The sequence below is a fragment of the Callithrix jacchus genome, chromosome 19 (assembly GCF_049354715.1).
Source record: "Callithrix jacchus isolate 240 chromosome 19, calJac240_pri, whole genome shotgun sequence".
NCBI classification, from domain to species: domain Eukaryota; kingdom Metazoa; phylum Chordata; class Mammalia; order Primates; family Cebidae; genus Callithrix; species Callithrix jacchus.
The window spans coordinates 10,738,547-10,754,345 of NC_133520.1; the positions used below are offsets into that span (position 1 = coordinate 10,738,547).

The 15,799-nt window shown below is 35.6% G+C and overlaps 1 protein-coding gene across 1 annotated transcript in view; it reads right to left on the reverse strand.

The window, feature by feature from the left end:
• Positions 1–1,354: 1,354 nt before the first annotated feature.
• RRP15 (ribosomal RNA processing 15 homolog) overlaps positions 1,355–15,799 on the reverse strand; it is a 37,913-nt gene continuing 23,468 nt past the window's right edge. Inside the window, exons 4-5 of the mRNA XM_002760508.7 lie at positions 14,629–14,830; positions 1,355–1,966 (exon numbers count right to left, since the gene is read on the reverse strand). Of these exons, the coding sequence (XP_002760554.2) occupies positions 1,823–1,966; positions 14,629–14,830 (346 nt within the window). The 3' untranslated portion in view covers positions 1,355–1,822. The remainder of the gene's footprint in view (positions 1,967–14,628; positions 14,831–15,799) is intronic.

A 15,799-nucleotide genomic window follows, 5' to 3' on the forward strand; every position in this document is an offset into this window, starting at 1 on the left:
TACTAATACCCAGAAGATATCAAATCTATATGATAAAAATCACGTCATATAATTTATATATACTTCATAGCCTTCTAACAGAAGTAATATTTTGTTTTTCCTTATAGTGGTAACTCAATTTTGCTTTGGGATAAAATAATTTCTGAACATTGAAAATCTGCAAATATTGTCTTCTTTACTTTCAATGCGAAAATTTTGTCAAATTGTTTTCACATTAAATGAGAGACCATAAAATATGAGTTTTGTTTCAAAACATTTTATAGTAAATAAGCTGTTTATCCATATCTATCATGTGAATGTACTATTCAGAAAAATTCCTGCAAAGCTCTAGTATAACCCAGAAACAGATTAAATTAAGTGCAATCCTAGTTCTGGGGAGAAAAATGTGTTTAAGCTGCTACATATATTTTTTTTTTTCAAAATTATGTGTTTGCTAGCTCATATTGAAATATTTATCTGTATTAAGTTATAGCAGGATATTTAGCTCTCCTGTATTACTACTGAGGTATATTTGTTCATTTATTTATACTGAAAGACACTAAAGTTCAAATGTTAAATACAAAAATGCATCTTGTACTTTGCTGTTTTAATCACTTGGTATCTTAGGTGTACATCTTCCTTTATAACAAATACCAGGCCACAGACTGATTCAGCTTTAGTCATATAATACTGTAACACTCAAATGGGTTTCAAAATACAAACATCTCTGCTCTTGCATAGTTTTTTGGGGGAGGATTATCCTTCAATATATAGCAGATGCAAGTATGTGCAACTGGTTGGTAGGAGGGAACTATTTTTATTATGAAAAGGGATGGGTCCTCTTCAAAAAGGAACAAATCACATTTATTAAACGATTCCCTTAAAAACTTTAGAGCATAGGCCACATTTCACAGAAATTTTGAAAAGATATTAAACAATCTCCCCTCTTCTTAACAGCTAGATATTAAAAGTCACCCAATGTAATAGCCTTTAAGGCAGTAATATGGAATCGAGTCTCAAATCAGATGCAATATTCTGCTGCAGATTACTTGTTGTCTAACTACGTCATTTCACTGGTTGGAAAGTCCATAAAAAAGAATTTAGGCTGACTCAGATATTTGGGAGGAAAAAAAGGTGACAGACTAAAACATGTCAAACATGTTTCCTAAGAAATTTTGTCTCAATGCGTAAGTTAAACATGAGAATTTCCACCTCTGTAAAGCTGTCTGTAATGCAAAAACAGCCTAACACTTAAATCTGTCATAATTTATATTATTTAATAAATAAAAGGAAATAAAAGTTGAAGTCTGTGGTTTCTTAAATCACAGCTTCCAGATTACGTAAAACTAAAATCACTACCCAAAATTCAAAAAACTTTAATTTTAAATTTTATTATATAGGTTTTCTCAATAACTTCCCAATACAAGCCAAAAAACACCAATCATTCCCAAAAACTACAGATACATAGTTGGGTCTAGAAGTTCGAAGGCAGAGAACTATTAACTTGAAAGAGTTTAATTATGAATTGGTACTGTATTTCTGAAAACACTGGTGATAATAACACACCAATAGACAGGACCAATATGATCCTGGCAAAATGCTTATCTCACTGGTCAAGCTGCAATATTTCCTTTTACAAATGTTCTGAGGAACAATGCTTAAAATTATACCAGGGTTTAAAATATAGTTTAAATAACGTATATATAAAGTGTACATGAAAAGGGGAAATATGAAATCAGGCCAAAGTCTTTTGACTTTTGGTATCCTTATAATTCCCCAACTATCAGGGGATGAAATATTTTTCTAGAAAAAATAAAATGATGATTTTATTTCCTGTGGTGCTTTATGTATCAGAGTCACTTGCAGATTCTGGTCTGCTGTCATCTGGCCCATCACTTTCCTTGTCCCAGTCTTTCATAGATGCTCCCATCATGAAATCGTCACGTAGGATCGTCCAACCTGGGCCCTCTTCTGATTTCACTTCAGTCTGAGGAAGATTATAGAATCAAAATATTCCAAAATTAATTCCACCATAAGGAAACAAAAAGGTCCAAGCTACAAAACAAACTTTTTGATGCTTAGTTTTTATAACAGGGGTGAAACCAAGAGAAATTATACATGGACTTACTTTATACACTATGATTACATATGTACAGATGTATAATAAAAAACTAAACATTAGTAAAATGTTCTATGGCCTCCATAAAAGAAACATGAAAGCAAAACAAAAAACGTTTTGAAGTGAGGGAAAAACATATAAATTTAGATTTGGTATTAATTTTTTAAACACTTTTGACAACCAAAACAGACTTACAATACTATTTAAACTTCAGTGATAATTTACTAGAAAATTCTGGCAAATTATTTCACCACAAATAACAATTTAACAAAGGCCTTTAACCTAAAGTAATTTAAAAGTGGAGAAAAGAAACCACCCTGGTACTATGCTAGGCTTTTTAAGATGCCATCCCATTTAACATTTTTATAAAAATTTGAACCAAATGTTGTATATGTTATGAGCTCACTGCCTGACCCAATCATATAATCAAAGACTAATCACATGTTGAAATTATAAATAAATGAAGCAGGCAATCAACATAATAGTAGTCAATTCATTTAGTCACAGGATTTATGTAGTACTAGTCTTACAGGCTTTCATTTCATGGTACAACACTACCACCTTGTGGTATCAATTAAGTAATACAATAGGTACAGCACTCAAAATTTTTCATTCCTTCCACAAATATTTATTGAGAATTAGCTGTGTATCAAGCATATGGTAGAAACATAGTGAGGAACAAAAACATGCCCTTCATTTGATGTGGAGCCTAATGAAGACTGACACATTTTAAAATCTAATTCCTCAAAACTGTCTTACAGATAAAATATTAACCATAATAAGACATTTTCAAATTATGAACTCATAAAACTAAGTTAGAAAATTTTTAATAAGTTAGAATTTTTCATTTGTCAATGAATTAAAATTTATTAGAAATCAAATGTATCATATATTTGATGCTTGTGTATCTAATACAGATTTTAGATTCCTCCCCACCCCTGACTTTTTTTTTTTTAATTAAAGACAGGGTCTTGCTGTGTCACTCAGGCTGGAATACAGTGGGGTGATCACAGCTCACTGCAGCCTCAACCTCCTGGGCTCAAGTGATCCTCCCACCTCAGCCTCCCTAGTAGCTGGAGCCAAAGACACCATTAGGCCTGGCTGACTTACAAATTTTTTTTTTGTAGAGATGGAAGTCTTGCCATGTTACCCAGCCTGACCTCAAATTCCTGGGCTCAAGTGATTCTTCTGCCTCAGCCTCCCAAGGTGCTGCAGTTACAGGTATGAACTCTCAGCTCTCATGAAAATTTTCAAACAGGAAGAAAATTATAAATAGTAGTGTAAAAACACCTATATGTCTATCACTTAGGTTTAAAAGTTATTAATACTTATATATTTGTTTTACATAGCTATCTGCCTTTCTCTCCTTCTAGATTTTGTTTGTTTGGGTTAATTATTTGAAAGTACTACCCACATGTACCCCAAAGATTCTCTTTTTAAAAAAAAAAAATCAGCTTTACTGAGGTATGATGTTCACATACCATACAATTAAAAGATTTTTTTTTAAGTTTGAGAACCAGAATTCAATCAAGGCTCACCCATTGCATTTGATTGTGTCTTATTCTCCCTTTAAAACAAGGTTTTCTTTATTTTTTTGAGACCGAATCTCATTCTGTTGCCCAGGCTGGAGTGCAGTGGTGTGATAGCTTACTGCAACCTCCTCCTCCCCGGTTTAAGTGAGTCTCACGCCTTAGACTCCCCAGTAGCTGGGATTATAAGCCTGTGCTACCACACCTGGGCTAAATTTTGTATTTTTAATAGAAACGGGGTTTTACCATGTTGGCCAGGCTAATCTGAAATTCCTGACCTCAAGTGACCTGCCCACCTCGGCTTCGCAAACTCCTGGGATTACAGGTGTGAGCCACCATGCCTGGCCAAATGCCATCTAATGTATCTGTTTTTAAAACATATTAACCTACACTTGTTTGTATACATTTTCTATTGTGTCTTTTTTCCCCCAAATTACTGCTTCACAGTATAAAAATGCTACTGTAATGATAGCATGAATGATGCAAACTTAAACAAAAAGTATAATGATCTCTCATTGACTGTAAACACTGCATGAATAAAAATCCCTATGTCCACGATATTTTAAAAAGACAAACAAGCCAGGTGCAGTGGCTCTCACCTGTAATCCCAACACTTTGAGAGGCTGAAGTGAGCAGATAACCTGAGGTCAGGAGTTTGAGACTAGCCTGGTCAACATGGTAAAACCCCATCTCTACTAAAAATACAAAAATTAGCCGAGTGTGGTGGCCAGTGCATGTAACCCCATTTACTCAGGAGGTTGAGGCAGGAGAATTGCTTGAACCCAGGAGGCAGAGGTTGCAGTGAGCCGAGACTGCGCAAGTGCACTCCAGCCTGGGTTATAAGAGAGAGACTCCATCTCAAAAAAATAATAATAATAATAAGAAAAAGAAAAAAGAAAAAAAGAGAGGAAGGCTCATGTGCCTGCACTGGACATGACTTAAACTCCTTACTCTGGAAAACCATAACTAAAAGGGATGAAACATTAACCCCCATCTTTAGGAACTTTAATTCATCTCCTAAAAAATGTCAGCTAATAAATAAGAAAACAAATGAGAAAATCACAAGAACGAATCTTCTGTAACCTCAAGTCACTTAACTGTTTTAGGCAAGGATCACGAATCATTGATGCTAAAAGGCAAGAGATGGAGATAGGTGTACTTGCTCCTGCAAAACTATTTGCCCCAGAAGTTATATTCTAACCATGGGGTGGGGAGGGCATAGCTTTAATAAGAAAATATTTATGTGATGATAATCACTTTAATCAAGTGGAAACTGGCATTACTAGTATGAGACATTCTGATAATGTGTCGCCTGATGTGTTACAATAGCAAGTACACAGCATAAACTATCACACGATATCATTATGGCAAATTAAGTTTAACCTAAATCTCAGCAAGCCTATAGTCCTAACTTCTAGCTTATAGGAAAAGGGCATAGAACAAGGTAAATGACACCATAATGAAGTAATCAGACAAATTAATAAACCTAGATTCATTATTCATTCATCAAGGCAACTGGCTTGTCTCTTTAAAAAGCCAATTAAAAAAAAAAAAGGCAAGGGATTTGTCTAGAATAACAGAGAATAAGACACAATCAAATGCAATGGGTGAGCCTTGATTGAATTCTGGTTCTCAAACTTATTTAAAAAATCTTTTAATTGTATGGTATATGAACATCATACCTCAACAAAGCTGATTTTTTTTTTAAAAAAAGAGAATCTTTGGGGTACATGTGGGTAGTACTTTCAAATAATTAACCCAAACAAACAAATCTAGAAGGAGAGAAAGGCAGATAGCTATGTAAAACAAATATATAAGTATTAAAAACTTTTAAACCTAAGTGATAGAAATATAGGTGTTTACACTACTATTCTTTGTAATTTTCTTCCTGTTTGAAAATTTTCATAAAAGAGCTGGGAGTTCAGGCCTGTAATTGCAGCACCTTGGGAGGCTGAGGCAGAAGAATCACTTGAACCCAAGAATTCAAGATCAGCCTGGGCAACATGGCAAGACCTCCATCTCTACAAAAAGAAATCTGTAAGTCAGCCAGGCCTAATGATGTCTGTGGCTCCAGCTACTAGGGAGGCTAAGGTGGGAGGATCACTTGAGCCCAGGAGGTTGAGGCTGCAGTGAGCTATGATCACCCCACTATACTCCAGCCTGAGTGACACAGCAAGACCCTGTCTTTAATTAAAAAAAAGAGTGGGCAGTGGGGAAGAATCTAAAATCTGTATTAGATACACAAGCATCAAATATATGACACATTTGATTTCTAATAAATTTTAATTCATTGACAAATGAAAAATTCTAACTTATTTATTAAAAATTTTCTAAGTTAGTTTTATGAGTTCATAATTTGAAAATGTCTTACTATGGTTAATATTTTATCTTACATAACAGTTTTTAGGAATTAGATTTTAAAATGTGTCAGTCTTCATTAGGCTCCACATCAAATAAAGGGAATGTGAGACCTAGGAAAAAGCAGACTGCAAGCTGCTTCCTTCACCATTCTCTTCCTAGTCTTGCTGATACTGTGGCGCATTAGCCAGCCCCAGTTCTTCCTGCTCATCTGGGTGAGAAAAGGAAGAAAAGTTTTCTACTGGAAATGGAATTATGTAAAAACATCTGTCATAGCATCTGGCACAAAGCATACACTAGTAAGTGCCCTCGCAATCCTTCTCCTCACCATCCTCACTTGCTGATGCTGAGTAATTGTGTATCCACATAATCCCCAACTTGGGACAGGTATAATCTTCTAATGATGTTCTGCACACTCTTCACAAAGATGAGAACATTCAAATATCATGACAGCATCCCCATAGAAACCACACTTACCTTAATAAGGAAATTCTTGTAAGTAATATAGTTAGTTCAATCAAACTTGAAATGGGGAACAAGACAAAGTGGACCCCTTTCTTGTTCCTCCAAATCTAGTTTTATATATTCTAAGAATTATGCACTACTAGAGCCATCACACCTAAAATGAGAGAGAATGTCCAAATCTAAATCGGAATTTTAATCGAGGAAGATTTTTGGATTATCTAATAATTCAGAAAAAAGCAGTAATAGTTCCCCTTCAAATTGGTTTCCAACTTTGGAATTCATCTTTGACTACAATTTTTAGAGAAAAAATAAGCACTAAGTACAAGAAACTTGTTTTAATGGTATGCAATGCAAAACAAAAATAATTGCAAACATTTATATAGCATTTATTTACTATGTACTCAGCATCATTCTAAGTGCTTTCTGTATATTAACTCAATCGACTCTCAACTGACCTACGAGATAGGGGCTGTTATTACTCCTATACATAAGAGGCATTTTGCACCCAGGCAGTCTGGTTCGACCATCTGCGGCTTTAGTACTGTGTGTAATATATCTCCACAAATGGTCTCAACTGCCTACTGTACAAAAAATGGTAATTTTTACCAAGACACAATAAAATATTCTGATTTTTAAACATGCATTATAGGTGCAAACACATAAGACTGATGTCTTAATATAATGCATCTTTAAAAGTCAAATATATAAGACTAATTTCTGCAGGATAATTTTTTTTAAAGCCTCAACCTCACTAAAGAAAATCCAATAAAGGCAGCCACTTCAAATAGTGAGCATATTTCTTCATATAGGGGTAAAAAGATATATGGCACCATTAATTTCAACAGTAACTAAAGATTTCTACATGAGTTCTGTAAGAACTAGTTCTTATTCTTCACTAATAACCGTATTTTCCCTACATCAAAATGCTGTATATGCCATGCTGGCAAACCTAAGTTCACTTTGATGACAACTGTTGTTCAAATCAGACCACCCTACATTAAAACTAAATAGCATATTTTAAAAGACTAAAATACTACGAGAAACTGGCTTAAAACTGTTCCCATCAACAGTAATATGTACAATCCTGCTTGTTCTCATTTCAAACTTGGAGTCTCACTTTTGTCTAAACTCTATCTAGGAATTTTCAGTAAACAAACATTAAGCTGAATTATTTACAAAATTAGGATTCCACAAATTCTTGTTAGAACAGCTTTATGTGAGAGTAAAACACTGTTGTCCTGCAATGCAGGGGCAATCTAAGGACAGCATCTTTCTCCACCCTCTTGCCTGCCTTCCACACTCCTACTTGATTTAAAAGCTAAATCCTGGCCGGGCATGGTGGCTCAAGCCTGTAATCCCAGCACTTTAGGAGGCTGAGGCAGGAGGATCACTTGAGGCCAGGAGCTCAAGACCAGCCTGGCCAACATGATAAAACCCCATCTCTACTAAAAATACAAAAAAAAAAAAAAAAAAAAAAAAGCCAGGCATGGTGGCACGTGCCTGTAATCTCAGCTACTCAGGAAAGCTGAGGCATGAGAATTGCTCGAGCTTCCACCTTCCTGGGAGGTGGAGGTTGCAGTGAGCCAAGATCCCAACACTGCACTCCGGCCTGGGCGACAGAATGAGATCAGCCTCAAAAAAAGAAAACAAAACTAAATCCTGAAAATTGCTGGAGGACCACCAAGAGACCTGAGTGAGGAAGTCCTCTTTCCTAGGCTTCTGTCTTCAGAAGCAAGTATTCAGCAGATCTAAGAACCGAGAGAAATGGACATTTTTAAAAGTACACAGCAATCAGAGTCTGGGTCTAAGTTGTAAGATACCAAAGAGTCCAGGTATTTCAAAAGCATTCTCTCCACTAATTATCTACCTATGAAGAAATTAGGAGATTGTCATTCGTGAGAAATAGATGAGAAATAGAGAACCCTACCTTATCTTTATGTTTGATATTTAAAGTGCTCATATCACAAAATCAGAAAAAACAATAAATATCTAGGCTCTTCCAGTAACTCTTTTCCCCAGGGACAGCTATTGAAAATTGTTGTGTAGCAACGAAATAACTTTCTAACAGAAACCAGCTAGCATTTTCCCTTACTATAAAATTATAATTGCAGTTTCATTATTAAAAAACAAAAACCTGAAACTGATATATTGGCAATTTCAAATAAATGAAAACCTTGTAGAAAGTCTGTAATTCAAGAATACAAGTAACATATAGCCAATGCTCTCCTAACAGCAGCCAATGTATTCTCCTTAGAGACTCACAGATTTAAAATCACATCTGCTTCTATCTGGCCTTTAGAGTAACAGAACTAAATTCCAAGAAATCCGATTAGATTTTAGTCGGCTTTTCAAGAAAACAGCAAAAGAAAGCTAACAGAAAAAAATTAATGCCTCTACATTAATAAAATCTTGATAATTTTAACATACTGAGAAACAAATCACTCTAGATAGGAACATGTTTTGAATAGAGGAACAGAGGTATTAATCCTTTAAAAGTTAAAGCTTAAATTTTTAATAAATTTTTTCTTAAACAGTATGTTTTTGTTGCTTCCTTTAACAATGTTCCAAATACAACGTATTATTTGTAAAAAACCACTCAGGGTCACCAGGCATGGTAGCTCATGCCTGTAATCCCAGCACTTCGGGAGGCCAAGGTGGGTGGATCCCTTGAACCCAGGAGTTTGAGACCAGACTGGGTAGCATAGCAAAATCCCATCTCTTTAAAAATAATAAAATAACATAAAATAAAATGAAAAAAAAAATCATTTGGTGTCAACATCAAGATATTGGTCAATATACCTTGCCACATGTTGGTATGTAATTGGGATGGTGCTTCATGTATTTGGTCCCAATGAGGAATTACAGCTCTGGATTAGGGAATTCCTTCCAAATTACTGAAAACTCATTATCTAAACCTAGAAGATTTTACACTTAATCATGTGAAAAACTCTCTAAAACTATTCATCTCCCCTGACTCAGTAAACAAGTTAATCCTTAAGGATTCAGGGACATACAGGACTCATCAGCTCCTGCCCCAAGTGGCCTCATCATACTCTGCTTTCCCGGTTGCCTCCTCATTTCTGGCCATGCTATTTTCTGAACTAACCAAACACTTTTCCATGCTGCCGCTAACCTGATCTTTACTGTCATCCTCATTCTGACTGTAATCTGGAGCAGCCACTGCCTCCAAAAGTCTTTACCTCTCAGACATGTTCCATATTTTATATTCTCTATTTTTGTGAAAGCTGTCAGCATTTCTGAGTCTTTCAAGCTGTAAACCTCTGAGTTATTAATAACTCCTCCCTCTCCCATATCCCTCTGCATCACGTTAATCCCAAATCAAGTCAATCTATACCTTAAAACTGCCTCTTAAATCTGATTCCTCTTTTCTGTTCACCCCAACCCACTTTATCCCATACAATCTTAGTTCAAGTTCTCTCCTCCTGCTTTGATAATGGCAATTGGTTCCCACTAATTGGTCTTCTGACTTTTCCATCAGCCCTTTATTTTCCTTAATAATGAAATCTTCACTATCTGAGCAACAGATTCAATCATTCCCCAAACCTCAGCATTGCACAATATTACTCTTATAACAAACCAGCGCATGTGCCCCGTTAGTCTAAAATAAAAGCTGAAATAAATCAAAAGAGAAAGAAAAATCAATTCTGATCACATCACTTACTTTATGGCATTGGCCTCCAAATACATAAGGAATAAAGTCCAGATTACTCAAGAGAAGATAGGAGACTTCAAATCTGATGACAACCTACTTCCTCAGAATCCCTTTTCCTAACTCCCCACCCATCAGCAGACATCCTCTATTCTAACTTCCATGGAAGAAAACAGCAAAGAAAATTATAAGAAATCTGAAAAACTAGAGAACTGGTAGGCTTTTTTCCCTGTACCATGTTTACTTCATGCCATTTTAAAATCAAAGCTAAGTTTCTTATATTCTTCTAAAGTACATTCCTCCTGAGAGTCACATTTCTTGTGAATATCCCCACATCACAATTTTTCCAACGTTACAATTTTCTAATTTCATGAGCAATATATGTACCAACCAGAACAGTTACTAAAACAATTTGGCAAAGGGTTTCTCTTCTTGTTTCTAAATGAAGGATGTGGTAAGCTGACTCATTCCATAGAACCAAATCTCCAAGGCTGGGCGCAGTGGCTCACGCCTACAATCCTAAGACTTTGGGAGGCCGAGGCAGGTGGATCACGAGGTCAAGAGATCGAGACCATCCTGGTCAACATGGTGAAACCCCGTCTCTACTAAAAAAAGTACAAAAACTTAGCTGGGCATGGTGGCACGTGCCTGTAATCCCAGCTACTCGGGAGGCTAAGGCAGGAGAATTGCCTGAACCCAGGAGGCAGAGGTTAGGGTGAGCCGAGATCGCGCCATTGCACTCCAGCCTGGGTAACAAGAGCGAAACTCCGTCTCAAACAAATAAATAAATAAATAACAACACCTATACTCTCTCCCAGAATGCTGATAACTGTGCCAACACTAAAATGCAGGAGAAAGCCAAGAGAAAAGAAGACATTTAGTCCAAAAACAGAGGATACTGCATAGGAGAGGCAAATGGAATTCACAGGAACGGAATAAAGAAATGTTGCAAAATGACAGTGCACAGCAGGTAAAGAACAACCAGTTTAGATTGTAGCAGCAAGATGACCACAAGAAATATACTACTGAGAAAGATTTAACAGTTCTTTTGAAGAGTATGGAAGGATTTTGGCACATACGAAACTTAAGAAAAAAAAAGGCAAGTGATAACTCTAGGAAATAAACATTGTAAGAAAGCTGAAGAAAGTAAATACTACTGTATACTATTTTGCTCAGCAGTGAACAATATTCACAATGAGTACTAGTATTTAATCTAGCATAAGATACTTTAATATATTATGTTTGAAGGATACAATGTGGAGAGGTATGAGAAAAACCAATTTTATCTTCCATAAAAGAAAGTATCTAGTATTGATAAAGAAATAGTGTAAATATTATTTAAGATATGGAGATAAATACTAGAAGAACTAAGAGTTGCCAAGGTGTAGAGAAGAATGGAAAAGGGCAGTGGTTATTTTATCTAATCATAAGTTCACTTTTCATACTGTGCTCCTATTGCTTTGATAACAGAATTTTAAAATTCTAATGCAGAAAAGATTCTAAGAAAAATGACTTGTTCGGGCCCTAGCACAGTTAAAAAACATTTGTCAAAATGTCTGTTTCTCATATCTTGAAGAAATACGAAATTTCTATAAAAATTCTTTTAAAAAAAAAGCATTCTTAAATTCCCAAGTCATGTGTACATCAGGAGAAAACAAAACCAAACAAAACACCGAAACCACTCCTAAAGTATGGTCACCTATAATGGGCACAACCTATATAACCTATGGAATATTATATTTTATCCAGATTTACTTGAATATAAAACTCCTGCCTCTTTTGATTATTTAATTTAAGACTTTAACATCAAACCTGAATAACACATATAACTGGAAAAAAGAACTGAGGTCATTAAAATGAAGGTGTTTCCAAATTGGTATCCTGATAGACAGCTGTCAGTGAATCTAGTTTATATGTGGGTGGCCTCTAATTTTAGAGACTTCACAATATTAGGAATATTGAATTTAAAATTATCTGTGCTCTGAATATCACTGCAGCCCAGGGAAGGGACAACAATATATCCTTTCGTTCCATTCTGTGATGAGAGAAGGAACATCTATTAGGAATACAATAGCTATGGTGCTAGGACAAGGTTAAATATAAGAAAAAAATGGCAAATGTTATTTTCTACTTACTTAATATCCTCCTTAATCCAGTTCATTCAATGACTCATTTCTAAATAGCACTTTGGCACACCAACTCTATGCTCACCTTTGCCACACTGCCTTTCCTTGAACTGCCTTAAAAGTTCACTGATTTCAAGTAACATACATAGATATAATCATCTATGCTCTAAATAAATAGTAGCAGTTACTCTGAAATCCCCCCACACAAAGGGGTGGCTGTTTAATTTACATTTTGTTAGAGCTGGTATAACTGATGTTAACGTGTACTTGGCATATTAATTTAGAATTTGCCCACTATCAAGTTAATCTTGCTTACTTTACTTGAAGTCATTTGTCCGTCTTCATTGTAAGACTTTAAAGGACACAAACATAGCACCTGATAGAAACAGGCACTTAATAAATATGTTTTATATCAATAACTAATCCAATCTCAAACAGTATAGCACTTTCATAGTTATTCAGATGCAAACTTAAGCAAAATTTTTTTAAAAGGAGTCTGTTTTTCCATAAATATGAAATCAAAAAGAAAACACACATTTTAAAAAGAAAGAAATGTGTCAGGGTATTGGTGACATGGGACAAGGAGTTCTAGAAACAAATTACTTTTAGAGCAAAACCACTTTGGCTTAAGTCTCAAGGAATTTTTGACCTTGTCCCAGATTTATAAATACCGTGATCACTGAAGAAGAAAAGAAAGTCAAGAGCAAGTGCAAATGGTAAAAAACAAACAACAACCACAAAAGCCAATGCCAGTGGAAGGAATCCCTTGTGCACTGTCACGACTCTAGAAAGAAATAAGCCCAAAGCAAAATTATGTGCTTCTATAAAATGTTATTTTGAAACCAACTGGAAAAAGAAAAATAGTAAGTCTTTTCATCTTCCCACTAGTTCTTTCCCATCCAATGCTGTCGAATCTTTTTGTAACTTACAGTAAAATGTTACTAGTGAGAATACAGCCTATTAAGGCTTTTGAAGTAAAAAGTATAAATCCCCAAACAGAGTGTTTATTTACAAGTACTTCTGATAGACATTTCAAAATAGCAGCACTAGAGAGAACTATTATTATATAAATATACTACTTGAGCCCTTTGATATTCAAAAATGAGACAAATAGTTTCAAAAACTTAAGCCAAAGTTAGGTAAAATTCAACTTAAATGAGAAACTTTAAAGAAATGCTCCAACCCTAGGCTAGCATAAAATTCCTTAATGCTCTTCTTGCCTGGGTTTCAATTATCTTCCCAAAACACAAACAAAAAATTTATGACAGATTAAAAGTACCTTTGGTTTTGCCAACAGAAATCAAGCCATCAAAATACAACTGCATACTTTGCTTTTTAAAAACAATGACAACAACAATAGAAACTCACCCCTTATAAAGCACATTTCAAAATCTGTCACCTGGTACAGTAAAAAGAAACTACTGGCCGGGCGCCATGGCTCACACCTGTAATCCTAGCACTTTGGAAGGCTGAGGTGGGCAGATCACCTGAGGTCAAGTTCAAGACCAGCCTGGTCAACATAGTAAAATCTCATCTCTACTAAAAATACAAAAATTAGCGAGGGTGGTAGCGTGCACGTGTAGTCCCAGCTACTTGGGAGGAAGCAGGAGAATCTCTTGAACCCAGGAGGCAGAGATTGTGCCACTGAACTCCAGCCTGGGTGAAGAAGGGAGACTCCATTTCAAAAAAAAAAAAGAAGATGAAGAAGAAGGAAGAAGAAGGATAAGGAGAAGGAGAAGGAGAAGGAGAAGGAGAAGGAGAAGGAGAAGAGAAGGAGAAGGAGACGGAGACGGAGAAGGAGAAGGAGAAGGAGAAGGAGAAGGAGAAGGAGAAGGAGAAGGAGAAGGAGAAGGAGAAGGAGGAGAAGGAGAAGGAGAAGGAGGAGAAGGAGAAGGAGAAGGAGAGAAGGAGAGAAGGAGAAGGAGAAGGAGAAGAAGAAAAAGAAGAAGAAAGGAAACTACTGAGGTCCACAGGCCAAAGAGCTGGAGAAGCAAAGTTACCATGCCAAAGGTCACAGAGAGTAGTTATGCTCTTAATCTTGCAACCAGTCAAACATCACTAAAGATGCCTCCATGCAAGAATGACTTTCTACCATCTCTGACTCTTCATATTTTATAGGATACATACCATCACAATTACTTCTATGGGTAAAAGTCTGAAATAGAACAGGCTTCTATTCTCCAAAATGAGCAAAATGGCAGGATTTCAGATAGGAGAAATGCAAGCCCTATCTCTAAAGGTTGTGGGAAGGGAGAAATTTTAATAAAATCTGGAAAAAAAAAAAACCCTCTGTAATTCTATAGTCTGCTTTTCCATCTCAAGACTCTTTAGTCTTAGAGCTGAAAGTCTTCTGATACATTAAATCCTAAACAAAAGTTTTACCTGTTTGGCTTTTGGTTTCTTCTTGCCTGAGGTAGTCTCATTTGTACTTTCATCCATTCCTCTCAAAACACTGATAAAATCTTTCTTGGAAACAGTTGATATCAACTTAGTTCGCTTTCTAATAGAGCTTCCAGCTTCTTTAACCTTCTCATCAACGTTCTTTTGATGTTTCTGAACAGCATTAAATAACTGCACCACACCCCTATAGAATATAAAATGACCAGAATAATGTAGTTAAATAATTACATGAGATACAAACTGAGGAGAGGAAAAGTGTATTTTCACTGTCTAGAAAAGGGGCAAGCATTTATCAAGTACTCAAATGAAAGAGCTGAATAAATGGTTAAATATATCTGATAAATACATCTGAAAACCGAATATACAATGAATGAATATAAGTTTCTGAACAGCTAATAAATGTGGATTGGTATGTAGCTTTGTGCTTGACCCCAGAAAAGATCTTTCTGGATCTCAATTTCATCTGTAAATTGGAAAAATAATACCTGAGTAGCTTAAAAGGTATTCAGCTACATTATCTGCAACTCTTGCGTTATTAAACTATTTTAAAATCCTACTTTATAAAATACTTATTCTAAAAACTATGTTCTGTATTTATTTGAATTCAGTCAAAGATAAATTCTGAAAATTAAGACCTGCAGCATCCAATACAGGAGCCACAAGCCACAAATGGCTAGGGAGCACTTGAAATGTGACTGGCCTGAATTCCCATGTGCTATAAATGAAAATACACACCAGATTTCGAAGACTCAGTATGAAAAGCAGAATCCTTAAATCTCATTAGTAACTGCTTCATACTGATATGATGAATATTTGGAATATAGAGTTAAATAAAATATGGAAATTAATTTCACCTATTTCATCTTACATTTCTCATTGTGTCAACCAGAACATTTTAAGCTACATATTAAATTATGAATGAATATAGTTCACATTCATTGCTCCTGGACAGCACTGATTTAGACTGTTAAGATCCCTTCCAGCTCTAAAATTTTGCAGTCTATGAACTTTCTTTCTCTAATAATTATTGGAAGAGGCAACCTTCCAGTAATTATTGGGCCTTCAGCATCCCTGCATATGCTTGCTGGGTTTTTGAAGAATGAATGCAACTGACCGCTCTTTATCCAGGCCATTTCTCAGGGTTGTTTGTAGA